General features: G+C 51.5%; 2 protein-coding genes across 2 annotated transcripts in view; both read right to left on the reverse strand.

Moving 5' to 3' along the window:
• Nucleotides 1–3334: 3334 nt before the first annotated feature.
• Nucleotides 3335–12899, reverse strand: LOC147097568 (uncharacterized). Its single transcript, XM_085971517.1, has 3 exons — nucleotides 12763–12899; nucleotides 4552–4664; nucleotides 3335–3566 (listed from the first exon to the last, which is right to left on the reverse strand). Exons 1-3 carry the CDS (start codon nucleotides 12817–12819, stop codon nucleotides 3419–3421), a joined length of 318 nt encoding a protein of 105 aa, XP_085827643.1. The 5' UTR covers nucleotides 12820–12899; the 3' UTR covers nucleotides 3335–3418.
• A 3868-nt stretch (nucleotides 12900–16767) lies between these two features.
• LOC147097569 (uncharacterized) overlaps nucleotides 16768–23165 on the reverse strand; it is a 35358-nt gene continuing 28960 nt past the window's right edge. Inside the window, exons 7-8 of the mRNA XM_085971409.1 lie at nucleotides 18174–18248; nucleotides 16768–16931 (exon numbers count right to left, since the gene is read on the reverse strand). Coding sequence (XP_085827535.1) covers nucleotides 16768–16931; nucleotides 18174–18248 — 239 coding nt within the window. The remainder of the gene's footprint in view (nucleotides 16932–18173; nucleotides 18249–23165) is intronic.

Raw genomic sequence — 23165 nt, forward strand, 5'->3', positions numbered from 1 at the left:
AGTGTGAGGTTATCCACTTTGGCAGAAAAAATCAAAGAGCAAGTTATTATCTAAATGGAGAGAAACTGCAAAGTGCTACAGGACAAAGGGATCTGGGGGTCCTGGTGCATGAAACACAAAAAGTTAGTATGCAGGTGCAGCAGGTGATCAGGAAGGCCAATGGAATCTTGGCTTTTATTGCAAGGGGGATGGAGTATAAAAACAGGGGAGTCTTGCTGCAGTTATACAGGGTATTGGTGAGGCCACACCTGGAATACTGCGTGCAGTTTTGGTTTCCATATTTAAGAAAAGATATACTTGCTCTCGAGGCGGTTCAGAGAAGGTTCACTCGGTTGATTCCAGAGATGAGGGGGTTGACGTATGAGGAAAGGTTGAGTCGGTTGGGACTCTACTCATTGGAGTTCAGAAGAATGAGAGGCGATCTTATCGAAACATATAAGATTGTGAGGGGGCTTGATCGGGTGGATGCGGTGAGGATGTTTCCACTGATGGGTGAGACTAGAACTAGGGGGCATAATCTTAGAATAAGGGGCAGCCATTTCAAAACTGAGATGAGGAGAAACTTCTTCACTCAGAGGGTAGTAAATCTATGGAATTTGCTACCCCAGAGAGCTGTGGAAGCTGCAACATTAAATAAATTTAAAATGGAGATAGACATTTTCCTAGCAGATAAGGGAATTAGGGGTTACGGCGGGAGGGCAGGGAAATGGATGTGAGTCTAGATTCAGATCAGCCATGATCCTATTGAATGGCGGAGCAGGCCCGAGTGGCCGTATGGCCTACTCCTGCTCCTATTTCTTATGTTCTTATGGTCACAATTACGGCATCTCTGAGATCCCCTGGCATGCTCTCCTCCTTCCAGATAAGAGAAATGAGTTCATGAATTCGCGCCAGTAGTGCTTCTCCGCCATGCTTCAGTGCCTCGGCGGGGATTCCATCTGCTCCTGAGGCCTTGATGTTCTTCAGTTGTCGGATGGCCTTTTCAACCTCATGCCGGGCTGGGGTTGTGCCGAGATGGTGGCGGGTAGCATGCTGTGGGATGGAGTTGAGGACACTCGTGTCGAAGACAGAGTTGTGGTTAAGGAGATCTTCAAAGTGCTCCTTCCAGCGGGCACTGACTGCTTCCCTGACCTTGATGAGTACATCTCCGTTCTTGGCTCGCAGTGGGGAAGGGCCTTCGGTACTTGGGCCGTAGATGGTCTTGGCTGCGCTAAAGAATCCTCAAATTCGGCTGCCCTCAAAAGTTTGTCGCTATCCTCCGCCTGCTTCGCAACGACATGCAAGCCGTGATCCTGACCAACGGTTCCACCACAGACCCAATTCACGTACGAAAGGGGTCAAGCAAGGCTGTGTCATCGCACCAACGCTCTTCTCGATCTTCCTTGCTGCAATGCTCCATCTCACCCTCAGTAAGCTCCCCAATGGAGTGGAGCTAATTTACAGAACAAACGGGAAACTGTTCAACCTCCGTCGCCTCCAGTCCCGATCCAAGGTCGTCCCATCCTCTGTTGTCGAATTACAGTATGCAGACGATGCTTGCGTCTGCGCTCACTCGGAGGTCGAACTCCAAACCATCGTAAACACCTTCACTGAAGCATACGAGAGCATGGGCCTTACACTAAACATCCGTAAGACAAAGGTCCTCTACCAACCTGCCCCCGCCACACAGTGCAGCCCCCCGATTATCAAAATACATGACAAGGCCTTGGACAACGTGGACCACTTTCCATACCTCGGGAGCCTACTGTCAACAAGGGCAGACGTCGACGACGAAGTCCAACACCGTCTTCAGTGTGCCAGTGCAGCCTTCGGTCGCCTGAGGAAGAGAATGTTTGAATACCAGGACCTCAAGCCCGGCACTAAGCTCATGGTCTACAGGGCAGCAGTGATACCTGCCCTGCTGTATGCCTCAGAGACATGGACCATGTACAGCAGGCACCTCAAAGCACTGGAGAGGTACCACCAACGCTGCCTCCACAAGATCCTGCAAATCCATTGGAAGGATAGGCACACCAACGTCAGTGTTCTTGCTCAGGCCAACATCCCCAGCATCGAAGCTCTGACCACGCTCAATCAGCTCCGATGGACGGGTCACATTGTCCGCATGCCCAATACGAGACTCCCAAAACAAGCGCTCTACTCGGAGCTCCGGCACGGCAAGAGAGCCCCAGGTGGGCAGAGGAAATGCTTCAAGGACACCCTCAAAGCCTCCTTGAAAAAGTGCAACATCCCCACCGACACCTGGGAATCCCTGGCCCAAGACCGCACAAAGTGGAGGAGAAGCATCTGGGAAGGCGCCGAACACCTCGAGTCTATTCGCCAGGAGCAAGCAGAAGCCAAGCGCAAGCAGCGCAAGGAGCGCATGTCAACCCAAGCACCCCACCCACCCAACCCTTCAACCACTGTCTGCCCCACCTGTGACAGAGACTGTAGGTCCCGCATTGGACTAATCAGCCACCTGCGAGCTCATTTTTAATGTGGAAGCAAGTCATCCTCAGTTCCGAGGGACCGCCTAAGAAGAAGAAGCTGAGGCTGACCAAACTCATTTCACACAGTCAGTGGGGACCTCCATCTCTCGAGAGGTGGGCTTGAACCCAGGCCCCCCACAGAGGTGAAAGGCCCAGAGTCCAACCCACTTCAACACCTCATTCTCCTCAACGCATTCTTCAACAGAAATTACCCTTCGTTCACATTAATCCCGGGAAAGGGAGGGGGTGAGGGGGAGGAGAAGGAGGGGTGAGGAGGAGGGAAGGAGGAGGAGGATGGAATGAGGGGGGAGGGGGAGAGGAGGAGGAGGGGATGGGAGTTGCAGAGGAGGAGTGGGATGAGGATCGGGGATTGTGCGGCTGCACCTCAACAAGTTTTAATCTCTTTTCCCACTCGCCCCTTCGCTCGGGCTGAGGCATCTCCATTGTCAGGAACCCTCTAGTGTCATTCTTCATGTGTTGAGACATTGAGTGTCTTCTGGCTATTCGATTGTGAGGGGCATCGCAGCCGAGCCTGCTCCTGGTTCTGGTCCTTACCCACTTCCCTGGGTTCAGGGGATGGCGATGGATCGCAAGAACGCTGCTCGATTTACCTCCACTCACCAGCCAGAGGTACTGAGGCCAACCGTAGCACCCAGGGCGACAGAGATTCCCGGCACTGACCTCCCTCGCCTTGATACGCTTCCCCCTCCCCCTCCCCACAAACCCCCTCCCCACAAATCCCCACCCCACAAATCCCCACTCCACAAATCCCCACCCAACCCCTCCCCCTCCCCACAAATCGCCCCCTCCCCCTCCCCACAAATCCCCTCCCCACAAATCCCCCCTTCCCCCTCTCCACTCCCCATCTTTCCCACTTTGAGCTTTGTTTGTTACTACCATTTCCTGCAGCGCCTTCAGCAGAGCCAGTGTCGGCACATTGTCACTTCTGGTTAATTCATGAAATATGAAAACGAGGGTCGTTCACAGATCCATTTATAGGTGTTCGCGCATCTGTCATCGTTCCACTGTCCGTTGTTGAATGTGTGAGCGCAGTGTTCGTCTTTATTTTTATTATTGGGCTCCCCGGGTGCCCAGAACCTGCAATGCAGAGAATGGCCGGAGAATCAACCAGAGAGCAAGGAGACGTGGCTCAGCCCAGGTTTGTCGGGCTCGGTAGAATTGACCGAGTATTAACAAATGTTAAACAATCCATTTATACGGGATCTAAGCTTTTGAAAGATGACAGATGTGATTTAATTATGTTCAAGCAGCGTTGCATTGTGCTTTAACCGAAGGAATGTGTCTGACAATTATCTGCCTCTCCATTTTCTGTGAAATAAGGAAAACATTCCCAGATCCTCAGTGGATAAATACTTAAAGGGGGAAAATGTTCAGGGCTGTGGAGAAAGAGCAGGAAGGTGGGACTAATGGAATTGCTCTTTCAAAGAGGAGCAGTCTCGAGGGGCCGAATCCCCTCTTGGTGATCAGTGGCCCCACTCCGGTCTTAGTTCCTTTATTCCCCTCTGACTCTCTCAATGCTTCTCCTGCAGGAACTGACTCATGCCCGGGTACAGTTCCATGGGCACCATTGCCGCCCATTGCCACACTCAAGTGACCATGTGCGAACCTAAACAGCGAGTGTTGGCAGGCTGTACAGCCAAGCCAGGTGTCCACGCGTGCACACACATTCCAGCAGGAATCACCGCTAAGTGATTAGGGGCAGGAATGCGGGCGGGTTTCCTTTGCTCCCGCCTAGCCCAGGGTCACAGTGGTGAATCGTGCCTATACCTCCACCTCGAATAGGAATAGCGAATCTGACTCGGAGCAAGGATTGGTACCTGGGATTTTCCTGGTTCCGTGCCACACCAGCCTTGCAATGGACGGCGTTCGGTCTGCTTTTTTGTAATTCTATCATGGGAAGCGGGCATCGCTGGCAAGGCCAGCATTTATTGCCCATCCCTAATTGCTAATTGTGGTGGTGAGCCGCCTTCTTGAACCGCTGCAGTCCGTGCTTATGTAAAACCCTTCTCTGCTGTGAGTTGGGAGAAAGTGCGACCATATAGCAGCAACGTTTCAAACTTACGTTCCGGTGGTTTTACTCTCAGTCTCATCGACCCAGTGCCATTGCCCTTCCACAGTAAGGTCACTGAGCCCTATCCAGTGGCGCTGATTCTGTATGTTGGTGATCATAAAATTCTACAATTAAAAAAAATCAACACATATTAACGTAAAAAGTGATCACCATCACAATATTTTAAAATGAACTAATTGTGTGGCGTTGCACACAGAAAGTCTTCGGGTGAAGTAGTGCTGGAGGGGTTTTGGACCGCGATTTGGTTCCTATTTTAGAATCTTATATTCTCTCCTTATTGTTATATATTTTCCATTTTAAATTCCTCTGTCCACATTTATAATGGAAAATGGCTATGTCAACTTTTCACGCTGTAATTACACCCTCCTGCCACTGGTCATGCTGCAGCGCCACCACTGCCAGCTGAGTGCAATTACAGCGTGATCTTGTAATTTTGTCTGATTATGCTGCTGCGAGGCATCTTGTGACATTTCACTATGTTAAAGGCGCTATATAAATGGAAGTTGTTGTTCGGCTAGGCAGGAAGAAACAAAATTGACAAGAATTCCTGTTCCCGATCATTAAACAGTGATCTCTGCTGGAATGTGTGCATGTGGACATCTAGCGTGGCGGTGCTGCCGATTAACAATATAAGAAATAGGAGCAGTATTAGGCCATACAGCCCCTTGAGCCTGCTCCGTCATTCAATAAGTTCATGGCTGATCTTCCAGCTCAGCTGTACTTTGCTGCCCTATCCCTTGATTCTCTTAGTATCCAAAAATCAATCTCAGTCTTGAATATACTCAACGTCTGAGCCTCCACAGCCCTCTGGGGCAGAGAATTCCAAAGATTCACTACCCTCTGAGTGAAGATATTTCTCCTCATCTCAGTTCTAAATAGCCGACCCCTTATTCTGAGACTGTGACCCTTAGTTCTATACTCTCAAGCCAGGGACAACATCCAGAATCCTCTAAGGATTTTACACATTTCAGTGAGATCACCTCACATTCTTCTAAACTCCAGAGAGCATCGGCCCATTTTACTCAATCTCTCCTCATAGGACAGCCCTTTCATCCCAGGAATCAGTCTAGTGAACCTTTGCTGCACCGCCTCCAAGGCACGTATATCCTTCCTTAGGTAAGGAAACAAAAACTGTACACATTACCCCAGGTGTGGTCTCACCAAAGCCCTGTATAATTGCAGCAAGACTTCCTTACTCTTATACTCCAACCCCCTTGCAATAAAAGCTAACATATTATTTGCCTTCCTAATTGCTTGCTTTACCTGCATGTTAAATTTCTGTGATTCACGTACAAGGACACCCAGGTCCCTCTGCATACCAACATTTACTAATCGCTCCTCTTTTAGAAAATAGCCTGTTTTTCTACTCTTCCTACCAAAGTGGATAATTTCAAATTCCCGCACATTATACTCCATCTGCCACCATATGCCCACTCACTTAACCTGTCTATATCTCATTGCAGCCTCTTTGCGTCCTCCTCACAACTTACTTTCCCACCTAACTTTGTATCATCAGCAAACTTGCTATTTACATGCATCTTGCCCTTCACAGGCTTGGGGGTATCAGACTGGTTCCATTCCTGTTCTTGGAATGGCAGCAAGCATTCCGTGAGAGGGGCCTAGAAGCTACTTCTGATCAGCCTCTGACGCGCAGCCTGAGAAGAGCCGCTCGCGTAGAAGTTCAGGCCAGCAGGCATCTTCTCAGCCACCGACAGAGATGTCCTGCACCTTATCTGAGGCTGCAGATCTGGCTGAAGCAGCTGGCACAGCTCAGTCACCACCTCCTTTCTAAATCGCAGCCTTCTGACACACTGCTCCTCCGGCATGTTCATGTAGGAAAACTGCTGTCGGAAAACCCTGCCAGCGTAAGGTCTGCTGTGGCGACGTCTGTTGGCCCTCCTCCGTCTGGCCATGCCCGCCCTCCTCTCCCAGCATCTCAGTGCCCTTTCCAGATGATTCAGCAGCAGGACGTTCCCCTCCAATGCAGCACCCATAATAAGTGCCCACAGGAAGGTTCCCCGCTGTCAAGGCTCACCAACAGCAAGGTGATGGTCAGAAGGCTGAAGATCGTCTGTCTGCGCTGGCTCAGTGGTCAAATGGCTCTCAGTGTGCAGCTCAGCAACTCTTTGTAGCTCTCGAGGAAGTTGTGCTCCAAAAATGGCTGCCGCTTTTAAACCACACCAGTCCCCTTTAAATAACGCTCCTCCAGCCCAAGAGTGACTTGGTAAGGTCCAGGTAAGCTGTCACTTTTAGCGCCAGGCGCTACGGAGGGGGGCACCACTGAATTTCCGGTCCGGGGCGCCCAAAAGGCGTTGCACACTCAAATGACGTCATAATCAGCCTGCGCCCATGAGCGGGCGCTAAGATTTAGCGCTGGCACTAAATGCATGCTCAATATAGGGCGAGGTGCTAGGCGCCTTGCGCCCGCCCGGAAATTGGCTAACGCCCCACTTCTCGGCCTCTTTAGGCGTTAATCGGTGGTGCTAACAACTGAATTTCTCCCCCATAGAGTCATATATGGCCTAGAAATTGGTTATAGCCCCACTTGGGGCATTAGAATTGGCGCTGCGCAAAGTTTATAGCCAGACACAACTTATCGCCACCTTGCGCGATATTGGGTTGCAGCGCCCCAAAGGTGATTGAGGCGCGAGTTCAGGCATTACACGGGGCTCCTAAGGCGCTGAACTTCCGGGGCAACCCAATATCGCGGCAGACGGGCGCAGCGCAGGTGCTCTCAATTACCGATGACCACAAGACTTCCAGGCGCCGGCCAGCTCTTAAAGGGGTGGGTCAGTCAGCTTCAGCATCCACACTCTGCGCCTTGCAGGCCTCAGAATCGGCACAGGCCCTTCTCTGGTGCTAAAAATGTGGACCAGATGGAGAAGGAGAGACAGAGAGCAGAGCGCTTCACCAAATGAGGCTCTGGAGCAATTGGTGGCCGCAGTGGAGCGCCGGCGAGATGTTCTCTACCCAGACAATGGCAGGAGGCCGAATCATAAGGACTACCGACGAGCTTGGAGGGATGTATGCCAGAGGGTCAACTCCAGCAGCATGGTAACCAGGAGCCCTGTCCAATGCAGAAAGAAATTCAACGACCTCACTCGGGTCGTGAGGGTGAGTGTTGTTTCTGCAAACTTCTGCATCCCTTCATTTGCACCTGACTTTATGGCTACAGGGTGGGCTGTGTCCCATTGGCCATCTGCCAGCAAGCACCCATGGCCCTTTCTGGGCACACACATGCATATTTGACTCAAGGCATCATGTAAGGGCTCTTCCACCATGGGGGGCATGAGATGATCACTCAGGACATCATGTAACATCACTTCCCCTCCTTTCCCCTGCAGTCCAAGCTGGCGAGGATTCTCAAAGACCAGCTTCGCACCGGTGGAGGTCCTCCTCAAGTGGTCACTCTCACGGATCTCGAGGAGAGAGTCCACCAGATCCTTGGAGGACGTCTGAGTGGTCCTGTAACCACTGCAGCTGCCGACCCCATTGTCGACAGCGATGGTAAGGTCCTCACCTTTTACAGCTGTCTCCTTCCACTTGTTCCCCCCGCCAGCATGCTTTCTCACTGTGTAACCATGTCATAACCTTGCCGCAATCTTGCATCCCTTGCTGCCAAGCTGTCCTTTTGCTAAAGCCACTCTTCCACCTCCCTGCTTTCAGATGCTGCATCACCAGCTCGGGAGCCGGGCCCTCAAGCTGCCAGTGCCAGTGACTCCGGAGGCGATGATCAGGAGGAAGCCGGACCATCCGTTCCAGCCTCAGGGGAGCCTACACATCTGGAGACTGGCACTGTCCGAAGCAATGGAAAGAACTGGCCAGGGCTTCTCCGAAGCAATGGCACCTGCCGCACAGGTCCTCACTGCTGCCACGCAGTCACTTGCGGGCCTCGTCCACACCCAAATTGAGGCAACGCGAACTCTCACTGCTGCCACCCTATCTGCATCAGGCAGGATCACCCCGGGCCCTTCCAGCACCACAGGAGGCCATGAATCTGTGGAGCAGTCGATTGTGGCGGATGATCCGAAGCGGCCCCGTCAGAGAGCCAGTGTGTCGTCCAACGATGCTGCAGGTGTCCTCTCTCGGCATGTGAGCATTGCTCATGCCACCGCTGGAACGTCTGCAGTGCAGCTGCCACCACCTGCAGGGTACACTGCTTCCAGCCATGCCCAGCTGAAGCAGCCAGCTTCCGCGCCCTCCAAGCCCAGAGATCGTCCAGGCCGTCCCTCAGGGGCTTCTGTGCTTCCAGACACTCAGCAGGCGTCCCCCAGCCTTGACGCAGCCACTGGGGTGCAATTACGGAGGAGCTGAAGGGAGGGAAGGGGCCGACCTCAAAAGAGAAGTCGGTCTCCATCAAGGGGTCAACAGTAGAGGGAGGTGCTGAGACATCTCTTTTTTCGAATTCAAGGACCTCCACACCTGCTGTGATTGTTTGTCATGTTTTGGTTAGTCTCGCGGCTTTGCCAGAGAGTTATCTGTTAGTTAGTTAGTTATGGTTTCTGTTGACATGACGTTGTTATGCTGGAAGGAAGCACTTTTTGGAAAATAAAGATTTTTTTTTATTTACAAGGGAGCTCCTGACTCTTTACAATCATGGTGGTCTTCATAGGCTTTGTGCGAACCGAAGGGCGCGGATCCAATGACACCCAGCATTCCGTCAGAGGGGCCTAGAACCGAGTCCATATGAGCCTCTGACGGACGGCCCTTCCAGTTTCAGGAGCCCTCCCATCTTCCTCCTCCTCCTCCTCGTCTGCATGCTCCTCCTCCTCCTCCTCCTCCTCCTCCTCTTCCTCCTCCTCCTCCTCGTCCGCCTGCTCTGCTGGACCTTGAGGGTGGGCTGGGTACGTCGAATGGCCAGGTTGTGGAGCATGCAGCAGACAACGACGATGTGCGCCACTTGCTCCGGCGAGTACTGTAGGGCTCCCCCCGAATGGTCTAGACAACGGAAACGCTGCTTGAGCACACCAATTGTGTGCTCCACAATGTTCCTGGTCACCTGATGGCTGCTGTTGTAATGCTCTTCTGCCAGGGTGCTGGGCAAACGGAGTGGGGTCATGAGCCATGGGCAGAGAGGATAGCCCTTGTTGCCAAGAAGCCAGCCTCGTGGGTGAGCCGGGGCCTCAAAAAGGTCAGCCACTGAGGTCTGCCGCAGGATGAACGCGTCGTGGCTGCTGCCAGGGAATTGTGCATTGGCTGCCATGATCATCTGCCGGTGGTCACAGACCAGTTGGACGTTGAGGGAGTGGAAGCCCTTGCGGTTGCGGAACTCCTCGGGATTCTGTACTGGTGCCCGCAAAGCCACGTGTGTGCAATCAATGGCCCCCTGCACCATGGGGAAGTCCGCAATAGCAGTGAAGCCCTGTGCGCGCTCCCCCTGCTTCTCCAGGGTCACAGGGAAGGTGATTAATTCACGCCTCCTTCTATAGAGGGCAGCTGTCACTTGCCGGATGCAGCAATGCACCGCAAATTGTGATATATTAGCTATGTCCCCAGTGGCTGCCTGAAAGGATCCGCTGGCGAAAAAGTTGAGGGCAACAGTGACTTTGACGGCCACCGACAGAGAGGCCCTGCACCGTATACGTGGCTGCAGATCTTCAGCAAGCAGGTGGCACAGCTCAGTCACAACATCCTTACCGAATCTGAGCCTTCGCAGACACTGCTCCTCCGACATGGTAAGGTATGACACCTGCTGCCTGAAAACCCTCTCAGCGTATCGTCGGATTGGGCGACGTCCATTGCCCCTCCTCCTTCTGGCCAATCCCGGCCCTCTCTCCCGCCATTTCTGTGCCCATGCCAAATGTTCAGCCATGAGGATGTTCCCCTCCAAAGCAGCTCCCATTGTTATGCCAGACGAGCAAGACGCAGTAATCTGTAACATTCCAACTGTTCCGGACAGGGCTGAAGGTCCCAAGTCTCCGAAGGCTCAATGAGAAGATTACTGTCCCACTGAAGGTCAGCAACTCTCTCCAGCAATGATCAGAATGGCCAGGCCAAATGGCTGCAGCTTTTATACTAGTGCTGTCCCCTTTAAATAGCGCCCCCCGAGTGCGAGAAGGACCTGGAAACGTTCCATCCAACTGTCACTAATAGCGCCAGGCGGAAAGTTTGCGGGCGCAACCGAATATCCGGTCCAGGGTGCCAAAAAGGCGTTGCACACTGAAATGACGTCATGATCTGCCTGCACTCGCGGGCGCGCGCTGGCACTAAAAGGCTACTCGATATGGCAGGTGGCGCTAGATTTACTGCGCCCGTCCGGAAATTGGGTAATGCCCCAATTCTCGGGCTCTTTAGGCGCTAATCGCTGGCGCAACCAACCGAATTTCTAGGCCATAGAGTTATACAGCACAGAAAGAGGCCCTTCGGCCCATCGCGTCCGCGCCGGCCATCAAGCCCTATCTAATCTAATCCCATTTTCCAGCATTTGGTCCGTAGCCTTGTATGCTATGGCATTTCAAGTGCTCATCCAAATGCTTCTTGAATGTTGTGAGGGTTCCTGCCTCTACCACCCTTTCAGGCAGTGAGTTCCAGATTCCAACCACCCTCTGGGTGAAAAAGTTTTTCCTCAAATCCCCTCTAAACCTCCTGCCCCTTACCTTGAATCTATGCCCCCTTGTTATTGACCCCTCTACTAAGGGAAAAAGTTCCTTTCTATCCACCCTATCTATGCCCCTCATAATTTTGTACACCTCAATCAGGTCCCCCCTCAGCCTTCTCTGCTCCAAGGAAAACAACCCCAGCCTGTCCAGTCTTTCTTCATAGCTGAAGCGCTCCAGCCCAGGTAACATCCTGGTAAATCTCCTCTGCACCCGCTCCAAAGCAATCACATCCTTCCTATAGTGTGGCGACCAGAACTGCACACAGCACTCCAGCTGTGGCCTTACCAGCGTTTTGTACAGCTCCATCATGACCTCCCTGCTCTTATATTCTATGCCTCGGCTAATGAAGGCAAGTATCCCATATGCCTTTTTAACCACCTTATCCACCTGTTCTGCTGCCTTCAGGGATCTATGTACATGCACACCAAGGTCCCTCTGATCCTCTGTCTTTCCTAGGGTCTTACCATTCATTGTGTATTCCCTTGCCTTGTTAGTCCGTCCAAAATGCATCACCTCACACTTTTCAGGGTTAAATTCCATTTGCCACTGTTCCGCCCATCTGACCAACCCATCTATATCGTCCTGTAGCCTGAGGCTTCCCGCCTCGCTATTTACCACCCCACCAATTTTTGTGTCATCTGCGAACTTACTGATCGTACCTTTTTCATTCACATCCAAATCATTAATGTAGACCACAAACAGCAAGGGACCCAGCACCAATCCCTGCGGTACCCCACTGGACACAGGCTTCCAGTCACAAAAATAACCTTCCACCATCACCCTCTGCCTTCTGCCAGTTTTGGATCCAATGTGCCAAGGCACCCTGGTTCCCATGGGATCTTACCTTCCTGACCAGTCTCCTATGTGGGACTTTATCAAAACCCTTACTGAAATCCATGTAAACCACATCCACTGCACTACCTTCATCCACACACCTAGTCACCCTCTCGAAAAATTCAATCAAATTGGTCAGACATGATCTTCCCTTGACAAAGCCATGCTGGCTATCCCTAATTAATCCCTGCCTCTCCAAGTGGAGACCAATTCTGTCCCTCAGAATTTTTTCCAATAATTTCCCTACCACTGATGTTAGGCTCACTGGCCTGTAATTCCCTGGTTTATCCCTACTACCCTTCTTGAATAATGATACTACGTTAGCTGTTCTCCAGTCCTCTGGCACATCCTCTGTGGCCAGAGAGGTTTTGAAAATTTGTGTCAGAGCCCCTGCAATCTCCTCCTTTGCCTCACATAGTAGCCTGGGATACATGTCCAGGGTGAGAGAGAACAATGGTGCCCTTGTGCCCATTAAAACCAAAGGTGAGGGTGGGATTAGAAATGTGGTGAATGGAGGGGCAATGGCTGGACAGTTGGGAGTTTGATAGTGCCGTTGTAAATGACTTGGGGCAGAGATTTTTCCAGGGGCGGACACAGAAGTAAATGGGGTTGGAAGGGGGAAAGGGGATGTGAGTGGAGAGCGATACAAGGAAGTGATCAGAGATGGCCTCCTACGGGGTGGGTCACTGACGACCAACAGGGTTGGGGGTAGAAGTTAGACGGGGGAAGGCCGTTGGTGGTGCCCCAGCGTGCGACTGCAAATCCTTACCTGCTCCTCTTTAGTGTCAATGACTATGAGGTGGGACCGGGTGGAGAAGCAATGCATGTTAGCTGCATGCCAGTCCCTCACAGATGATGAAAAATAGTAACATTTGCCTCTGAAGTACTTCCAGCTAGTGGCACAAAGTGTACATTGGGAATCTGTAAAACAGTACAAATAGTTACTCTGTGGAACATTATTTCCACGGCTTGTTCATTTCGTTTCCCTTTATTACACGGGAGAAAGCAGTGCGCTGTGCAAGCTCGGTGGTGTAGCTGGTGTCCTAAACTCACTCAGGCTTCTCAATACAAAACTATCCCCTCTAACCAGCCACTGAGGGGGTGAATTGGGTATCGCCCCATTCGGGGCGCTAGCTTATGAAATTTTGAAAATTTAGTGCCAGGCACTAAGGATTCTGAACTTCTACTAGATTGGGTGTTAGCACCCCAGGAAGGAAGTGAGGCGCTAAATCAAGCGCTAATGACCTCAGTGGGGCACGACAGGGGCGCTACCAGCAGAACGCTGCTGAATTTCAGGTGCAATGAATTCAGCAATGATCCTTCACACTGGTTCCTTCCAGCTCTTCAAGGGGAGGTTGCATCACTGTGTAGATGCTTGTTGCTGGCTTCGAGGTGACCTACGAGCGAGTGAATCCATCGATGGATACGGCTGTTCCCACTCCCAGGGAGAAAGCTTGTCGGTTCACAGATGTGGCATTGGAGGCTGGAGTGGAGCGAAGGAGGATGATGCTGTTCCTGGCCACTGGAAGGAGGCCATCGCTTCAGGTGTTCAGGGCAATGTGGAGGGAAGTGGCCCAGGAGGTCTCGGCCAGTAGTGTGGTGGAACGCAGCCTGACAGTGCCACAAGAAATCAACAGCCTCACTCGGGTGGTCAGGGTGAGTACATGCTTCAACAGCTCCTACATACCAGCATCTGAACCTCAGTCTGTGCACACTGCACAAACAACCACACCCCCACCACTCATCCACCAAACATCTTCACCGACTCAAACTCACATCCACATCTCACGCCTTGCCCACAATCACAGCTATTCAATGACAGCAGGCATATCGCCCAAACACATAGCTGGACTCTGACTCAAACACATTTGTTTCTCTTGCAGGCCAAGATGGCCCACAACAGGAGGGAGCAGCAGAGAACAGGCAGGGGTGATGCGCAGCTCCAGCAGCTCTCAGACCTGGAGGAGCGAGTGCTGTGACTCATTGGGCAGCAGGTGGTAGGCGGTGTGGCCGTCGGCGATGTCGATCCTGATGGGACCAAAAACGGTATCTTCAGCCCCTCTCATCTCATCCCATTTCCCCCTCACACCACAAACCTTTCTCACTTTCCACCTCCTGAGAATGTCTGTGTTCCTTGCTCCCTTCCTGCCCCCACTGCCCTCACCTTAACGCAAGTGTTGTGCCTTTATGCTTTCAGTGAATCAGCAACCAGATGATCAGCCTGTCCCTGAGGCCCCACTGAGAGTGAGGAAGGAGAAGAGGAGGAGGAGCAAAGCACCGCGTCACTGCATCTCTCACCCACAGGCACCACCTCAGATCTTTAGAGGCAAGTTTAGTAGAGGGGTCTGCACTGGGTGATGCACCAGGGATGAGTGGGCTGCAGCAAGGCCAGGGGGAAAGGGTAGCTCGGGAGTCAGCTCCCCAGAGGGCGAGTTCGCACACAATTTCTACTGCACAGGACTCAGATGAGGAGCTTGATGGGGAGGCGTTCACAAGAAGGGTGATGGGCATACAGACGGAGATGAGAGGTGCAATGGCAAGGGTGCCCAAGAGCCTCTCAGCAATGGTAAGGAGCGTGGAGGAGTCCACCTCCAACATTGCAGGGCTCTGCGCACACCATGGAGACCATCATTTCCACTGTGCAGAGGATAGTGGACTTCCAGAGAGACCGTGGGGACCCAGACCTCATGCCGCGTGTCATGGGTGATGTGGCAGCTTCCATTGCAGCACAGGCGGAAGCAACGCAACGTCTTAGTGCTGTAATGCAGTCACTGGTTGCTGCCATCGAGTCTCAGACTGCTCTCATACAGTCTCGGCTTGATGCCACGCAAGCTCTGACTGCTGCCATCGTCACTGGGTTCACCACAGTCCACCAGGGATCTCACGGTGTCGCAGCAGGCCAGCAATCTGTGCTCCAGCAGATTGGTAGGGATGCTGTGGTGCTGCCCCGGGGGACTGGAAGTGGGTTAGTAGAGCAGGAACCTATTGTATCTCTCAGGATGACAGCATTCCTGATCCCATCACTGCCACTCCGCCATTGCCCTTGTCGCTGCCTGTTATCCAGCCAGCCCAGACTGCTGCCGCCCAGCCTGAGATGGTGCAGTCTACAGCCAGGCTTTCCAGGCCCAGAGCTGGTTGAGGGCGTCCTGCAAGACCATCTGTAGTCTCTGGCACCGACACTCAGCAGCCTTCAACCAGCCCTGCTGCAACCACTGGGGAGACACAACGTAGGAGGACTAGATTAGGAAAGGGGGCTGTAAAGAGGGGGGGCAAGGGTTTGCACAAGGGTGATTAGTCAATATTGTTGTTGTATATATTTGGGTAATGGTTTTTGATAAATTTATTACTGGAATGTTGCAGATTTGGTGCGGTGTCTCATTTCAGTTCTGGGGTGTGGTACAGAATCACAAAGTGAGGGAATGATGGAGACGTGCTCAGCAACCGGAAAGAGGCCTCGAAGCCACTGGAAACAAAGTCTGATGAGGCGGTCAGGGACCGAGCTTGTAAAATGCTGAATGAGTGGCTGCCTCCTCCGTCGCTGCTGTTCGTCCTCCTCATCCTCCTCCTCCTCCTCCTCCTCATCCTCCTGTTCATCCTCCTGCTCCTCCTCCTGCTCCTGCTCATCCTCCTCCTCCTCCTCCTGCTCATCCTCCTCCTCATCTTCCTCCTCATCCTCCTCCTCCTCCTCCTGCTCATCCTCCTCCTCATTCTCCTGCTCGTCCTCCTGTTCGTCCTCCTTGTCCTGCTCCTCCTCCTGAGGTGGTGGAGCTATGCTTGGTAGCTATGGCTGCGCTCTCATGATGGTCAAGTTGTGCAGCATGCAGCAGACGATGATGAAGTGACAACTGATCAGCCGAGTACTGGAGGGCTCCTCCTGAGTGGTCAAGGCAGCGGAAGCGTTGCTTGAGCTCCAATGTGTCCTGGTCAATATTTATCCCACAACCAACATCACTTAAAAACAGATTATCTGCTCATTATCACATTGCTGTTTGTGGAAGCTTGCTGTGTGCAATTTGTTGCTGCGTTTTCTACATTACAACAGTGGCTACTCTTCAAAAGTACTTCATTGACTGTGAAGCACTTTGGGACATCCTGAAAGGCACTATAGAAATGCGAAGCTTTTTTAATTTCTCTCTCTATGACCTTTAAATTCTTGTAGCAGATCTGGTCAGTCAGTTTCTGAGACCAATCCTGCGAGGTTTTACTGAGCAGTTTAACTGCTGGGCGGGACTCCCGTCTCGCACATTTAAAGCAGTAATGATGTCCGTGGACCCCAATTTTCAGATATGATCACCTGCCCCTGTTTCCGGTGGGTGCCTTCCTCACACATTCCAGTTCAGCGCTATAAATGGTGGTCATCGCGCCCAGAGTGGGAGCGACGCGGTTAGTCGGTTTTCGCGATGTTAACCACTCACTTGCCCGGTTCCCGCTGGGCAGGCAGGGTTAAAATCAGGGCCACTGACTCCAACCAACAGCAGCAAGAGCAGATTAACTTCTCCCTCATTTGTAGTTAGTTGGAGCTTGCTGTGCACAAACCAGCTGCTATGTTCAACCGCGGAACATAATAAGCCCCATTACAAAGTGATTCATTGGCTGAGAGACACTTTGGGATGTCCCGAGTGCCTGATAATGCACTCTAACTCCAGCCTCATTGTTTCATTCTCTTCAAACCCAAACTTGGGGGTCATCACTCGATTGGCCTCGTCTTCTCAGCAGCTCTTGACAAAGGTGATGGTGTTGGGTGCTCAGGGCCTTGGCCCTTCACACAGGTTTCTCAATAATGAAATGGCAGCTTTCCAGCAATGACCCGGATTATTTCATTGATCCGACTCTCTGGAGTCTCACGCTGGCTCTTACCTGATGGGTTCAGGCACAACTTCTTGCGGAGATTGTCACCGTCTTCCTGCAGTAACGACACATTCCTCGATATTTCAGCATCTGATCAAGAGCAATGGGAGTCAATGAGTCATTCTGGTAATGTAGTGACCGAGGGATCAGACGGACACAGTGGGGAATGTGTGGTGGGGGATTTGGGAGGGGTGAGTGGGTCAAGGGAGATCAGAAAAGTATATTAAAAGAATATGGAAACATTTGAATTGTGATAAATCTCAGACTGACCATTTCTCTGGAGGCGAGAGATGTCTTGTTTGAATGTATTCTCAATCGCTGCCAGGTTTGTTGAACACTCAGTGCCTAAAAATAGGAAATGTGATGAATTATACGGACAAGTTAAAGATTCTACAGAATCAGGGCACTGTCTCCATGGGAACAGAATAAATAATAACTCACTGAGTGTACAATGTTGTTATAACTTCTGCTGAAGCCTGAATTGACCTGGTGGCATCGAATTTAGAGCCACGGTCACATTGACAGCCACAGGCAATGCGGTCCTTGCCCTGCTTTGACCCTGCAGTTGTGGCGACAGCAGTTGACCATTTTCAGTTACTATCTCCGTGGTGAAGCAAAGACGACTCATACACGGGTGCTCACTGAAGCTGAGGTAAGAGAATTCTTCCCTGAAGACCCTGGGTGGATATGGCCGCCTGCTGAGAGCCCTGCTCCCCCTCCTCCTCCTCCCTCTTCTAGCAGCTCATCCTGCTCTGTGTAGCCTCTCTTCATTCTCCCTGTCATGTCCTATATCGAGAGGAAGCACGACCAGGCCACCCATGCTTGGAGACAGCTACTTTGTGCAATATATTATAAGAAGCACAGAGAGGACTGCAAGAGTAGCCAGACCACTCCCTGTAGATTAATGAAAGTTTCAACAACTCTAGAAATCTTCCAAAAAGAAGTCAACCAGCAGTCAGAAGAAATAATCCAGCAACTAAACTGTAAGTACTGCATGATCCCTTTAAATAGCGCTGGTGGGGAATTCTTCATGCCATTTAACATCATGCTCAGCTGAGCGAGGTTAAGGGCGTTGGCTGGAGTGTGGAGTTGTAAAACGGCTTCAAAACAGCGTTGCACACTGATTCCTGTCATGGTCTGCCTGCTTTGCATGCTGCCGGAAGTTGTTAGGCGCGTGCAAACCCCTTTACCAAGATGGTGGCCTGTGCACTTCCTATTGGATATGTGTGCACATCTTGGACCACGTTTTGGAAGCTTAGCTGCCCATGCACCACCTAAAAAAAAAGCACAACACAGCCCACTTTAACCTAAATTGCATTTAAAATCACTTACTCGATATCTTCAACTCAGAGAGATTCTTCTGTAACTCGCGGTCCCGTCGTTCCAATTCAGCAACAGCTTCTGAAACTGGAACAGACAGAGATTAGAAACATTGCTGGGGAATGGGGATGGTGATTCGTGCTGGGGAAGGGATGGAGTTAATGATGGGGAATGGGTGGAGTTAGTGATGGGGAAGGGATGGAGTTAGTGATGGGGAAGGGATGGAGTTAGTGATGGGGAAGGGATGGAGTTAGTGATGGGGAATGGATAGAGTTAGTGATGGCGAAGAGATGGAGTTAGTGATGGGGAAGGGATGGAGTTAGTGATGGGGAAGGGATGGAGTTAGTGATGGGGAAGAGATGGAGCTAGTGGTGGGGAAGGGATGGAGTTAGTGATGGGGAAGGGATGGAGTTAGTGATGGGGAAGAGATGGAGCTAGTGGTGGGGAAGGGATGGAGCTAGTGATGGGGAAGGGATGGAGTTAGTGATGGGGAAGAGATGGAGTTAGTGATGGGGAAGGGATGGAGTTAGTGATGGGGAAGGGATGGAGTTAGTGATGGGGAAGAGATGGAGCTAGTGGTGGGGAAGGGATGGAGTTAGTGATGGGGAAGGGATGGAGTTAGTGATGGGGAAGGGATGGAGCTAGTGATGGGGAAGGAATGGAGTTAGTGATGGGGAAGGGATGGAGTTAGTGATGGGGAAGAGATGGAGCTAGTGATGGGGAAGGGATGGAGTTAGTGATGGGGAAGGGATGGAGTTAGTGATGGGGAAGAGATGGAGCTAGTGATGGGGAAGGGATGGAGTTAGTGATGGGGAAGGGATGGAGTTAGTGATGGGGAAGAGATGGAGCTAGTGATGGGGAAGAGATGGAGTTAGTGATGGGGAAGGAATGGTGATTCGTGCTGGGGAAGGGATGGAGTTAGTGATGGGGAAGGGATGGAGTTAGTGATGGGGAAGGGATGGAGTTAGTGATGGGGAATGGATGGAGTTAGTGATGGGGAAGGGATGGAGTTAGTGATGGGAAAGGGATGGAGTTAGTGATGGGGAAGGGATGGAGTTAGTGATGGGGAAGGGATGGAGTTAGTGCTGGGGAAGGGATGGAGTTAGTGATGGGGAAGGGATGGTGATTCGTGCTGGGGAAGGGATGGAGTTAGTGATGGGGAAGGGATGGAGTTAGTGATGGGGAAGGGATGGAGTTAGTGCTGGGGAAGGGATGGAGTTAGTGATGGGGAAGGGATGGAGTTAGTGATGGGGAAGGGATGGAGTTAGTGATGGGGAAGGGATGGAGTTAGTGATGGGGAAGGGATGGAGTTAGTGATGGGGAAGAGATGGAGCTAGTGATGGGGAAGGGATGGAGTTAGTGATGGGGAAGGGATGGAGTTAGTGATGGGGAAGGGATGGAGTTAGTGATGGGGAAGAGATGGAGCTAGTGATGGGGAAGGGATGGATTTAGTGATGGGGAAGGGATGGAGTTAGTGATGGGGAAGGGATGGAGTTCGTGATGGGGAAGGGATGGAGTTAGTGATGGGGAAGTGATAGACTCAGTGTTGGGGAAGGGATGGATTTAGTGATGGGGAAGGAATGGATTTAGTGATGGGGAATGGATGGATTTAGTGATGGGGAATGGGTGGGTTTAGTGATGGGGAATGGATGGAGTTAGTGATGGGGAAGTGATGGAGTTAGAGATGGGGAAGGGATGGAGTTAGTGATGGGGAAGTGATGGAGTTAGAGATGGGGAAGTGATGGAGTGAGTGAGGGGACAGGGATGGAGTTAGTGATAGGGAAGGGATGGAGTTAGTGATGCGGAAGGGATGGAGTTAGTGATGGGGAAGGGATGGAGTTAGTGATGGGGAAGGGATGGAGTTAGTGATGGGGAAGGGATGGAGTTAGTGATGGGGAAGGGATGGAAATAGTGATGGGGAAGGGATGGAGTTAGTGATGGGGAAGGGATGGATTTAGTGATGGGGAAGGGATGGAGTTAGTGATGGGGAAGGGATGGAGTTAGTGATGCGGAAGGGATGGAGTTAGTGATGGGGAAAGGATGGAGATTATTATGGGGAAGGGATGGATTTAGTGATGGGGAAGAGATGGAGTTAGTGATGGGGAAGGGATGGAGTTAGTGATGGAGTTAGTGATGAGGAAGGGATGGAGTTAGTGATGGGGAAGGGATGGAGTTAGTGATGGGGAAGGGATGGAGTTAGTGATGGGGAAGGGATGGAGTTAGTGATCGGGAAGGGATGAGTTAGTGATGGGGAAAGGATGGAGTTCGGGATGGGGAAGGGATGGAGTTAGTGATGGGGAAGGGATGGAGTTCATGATGGAGAAGGGACGGAGTTAGTGATGGGGATGGGAAGGATTTAGTGATGGGGAAGGAATGGAGTTAGTGATGGGGAAGGGATGGAGTTCATGATGGAGAAGGGATGGAGTTAGTGATGGGGAAGGGATGGAGTTCATGATGGAAAAGGGATGGAGTTAGTGATGCGGAAGGGATGGATATAGTGATGGGGAAGGGATGGATTTAGTGATGGGGAAGGGATGGAGTTAGTGATGGGGAAGGGATGGAGTTAGTGATGGGGAAAGGATGGAGTTAGTGATGAGGAAGGGATGGAGTTAGTGATGGGGAAGGGATGGAGTTAGTGATGGGGAAGGGATGGAGTTAGTGATGGGGAAGGGATGGAGTTAGTGATGGGGAAGGGATGAGTTAGTGATGGGGAAAGGATGGAGTTAGGGATGGGGAAGGGATGGAGTTAGTGATGGGGAAGGGATGGAGTTCATGATGGAGAAGGGACGGAGTTAGTGATGGGGATGGGAAGGATTTAGTGATGGGAAAGGAATGGAGTTAGTGATGGGGAAGGGATGGAGTTCATGATGGAGAAGGGATGGAGTTAGTGATGGGGAAGGGATGGAGTTCATGATGGAGAAGGGATGGAGTTAGTGATGCGGAAGGGATGGATATAGTGATGGGGAAGGGATGGAGTTAGTGATGGGGAAGGGATGGATTTAGTGATGGGGAAGGGATGGAGTTAGTGCTGGGGAAGGGATGGAGTTCGTGATGGGGAAGGAATGGTTTTAGTGATGGGGAAGGGATGGTTTTAGTGATGGGGAAGTGATGGAGTTAGTGCTGGGGAAGGGATGGATTTAGTGATGGGGAAGGGATGGAATTAGTGATGGGAAGGAATGGAGTTAGTGATGGGGAAGGAATGGATTTAGTGATGGGATGGTTTGGAGTTAGTGATGGGGAAGGGATGGAGTTAGTGATGGGATGGTTTGGAGTTAGTGATGGGCAAATGATGGAGTTCGTGATGGGGAAGGGATGGAGTTAGTGATGGAGAATGGATGGAGTTAGTGATGGGATGGTTTGGAGATAGTGATGGGGAAGGGATGGAGTTAGTGATGGGATGGTTTGGATTTAGTGATGGGGAAGGGATGGAGTCAGTGATGGGGATGGAATGGATTTAGTGATGAGGAAGGGATGGAGTTACTGATGGGGCAGGAATGGAGTTAGTGATGGGGAAGGGATGGAGTCAGTGATGGGGAAGGGATGGAGTTAGTGATGGGGCAGGAATGGATTTAGTGATGGGGATGGGATGGAGTCAGTGATGGGGAAGGAATGGAGTTAGTGCTCGGGAAGGGATGGATTTAGTGATGGGGAAGGGATGGAGTTAGTGATGGGGAAGGGATGGAGTTACTGATGGAGAAGTGATGGAGATAGTGATGGGGAAGGGATGGAGTTAATGATGGGGAAGGGATGGAGTTAATGATGGGGAAGGGATGGAGTTAGTGATGGGGAAGGGATGGAGTGAGTGATGGGACAGCGATGGAGTATGTGATGGGAAGGGATGGAGTTAGTGATGGGAAAGGGATGGAGTTAGTGATGGGGAAGGGATGGATTTCGTGATGGGGAAGTGAAAGAGTTAGTTATGGGGAAGAGCAGGAGTTAGTGATGGGATGGTTTGGAGTTAGTGATGGGGAAGTGATAGACTCAGTGCTGGGGAAGGGATGGATTTAGTGATGGGGAAGGAATGGATTTAGTGATGGGGAATGGATAGATTTAGTGATGGGGAATGGGTGGGTTTAGTGATGGGGAATGGATGGAGTTAGTGATGGGGAAGTGATGGAGTTAGAGATGGGGAAGGGATGGAGTTAGTGATGGGGAAGTGATGGAGTTAGAGATGGGAAAGGGATGGAGTGAGTGAGGGGACAGGGATGGAGTTAGTGATAGGGAAGGGATGGAGTTAGTGATGGGGAAGGGATGGAGTTAGTGATGGGGAAGGGATGGAGTTAGTGATGGGGAAGGGATGGAGTTAGTGATGGGGAAGGGATGGAGTTAGTGATGGGGAAGGGATGGAGTTAGTGATGGGGAAGGGCTGGAGTTAGTGATGGGGAAGGGATGGAGTTAGTGATGGGGAAGGGGCGGAATTAGTGATGGGGAAGAGACGGAGTTAGTGATGGGGAAGGGATGGAGTTAGTGGTGGGGAAGGGATGGATTTAGTGATGGGGAAGGCATGGATTCAGTCATGGGGAAGGGATGGTGTTGGTGATGGGGATGTGATGGTGTTAATGGTGGGGAAAGGATGGATTTAGTGATGGGGAAGGCATGGAGTCAGTCATGGGGAAGGGATGGTGTTAGTGATGGGCATGTGATGGTGTTAGTGGTGGGGAAGGGATGGGTTTAGTGATGGGACTGGGATGGAGTTCGTGATGGGGAAGAAATGGAGATGGTGATGGGGAAGGGATGGAGGTAGTGGTGGGGAAGGGATGGATCTCATGTTGGAAAAGGGATGATGTTAGTGATGGGGAAGGAATGGATTTGGTAATGGCGAAGGGATGGAGTTGTTGACGGTGAAGCAATGGAGTTAGTGATGGGGCCGGGATGGAGTTAGTGATGAGGAAGAGATGCAGTTAATGATGAGGACGAGATGGAGTTAGTGATGGGGAAGGGATGGAGTTAGTGATGGGGAAGGGATGGATTTAGTGATGGGGATGGGATGGAGTTAGTGATGGG

This window comes from Somniosus microcephalus, chromosome 31 (genome assembly GCF_052327205.1).
Source record: "Somniosus microcephalus isolate GS21.2 chromosome 31, FLI_Smic_1.0, whole genome shotgun sequence".
Classification (NCBI taxonomy): Eukaryota; Metazoa; Chordata; class Chondrichthyes; order Squaliformes; family Somniosidae; genus Somniosus; species Somniosus microcephalus.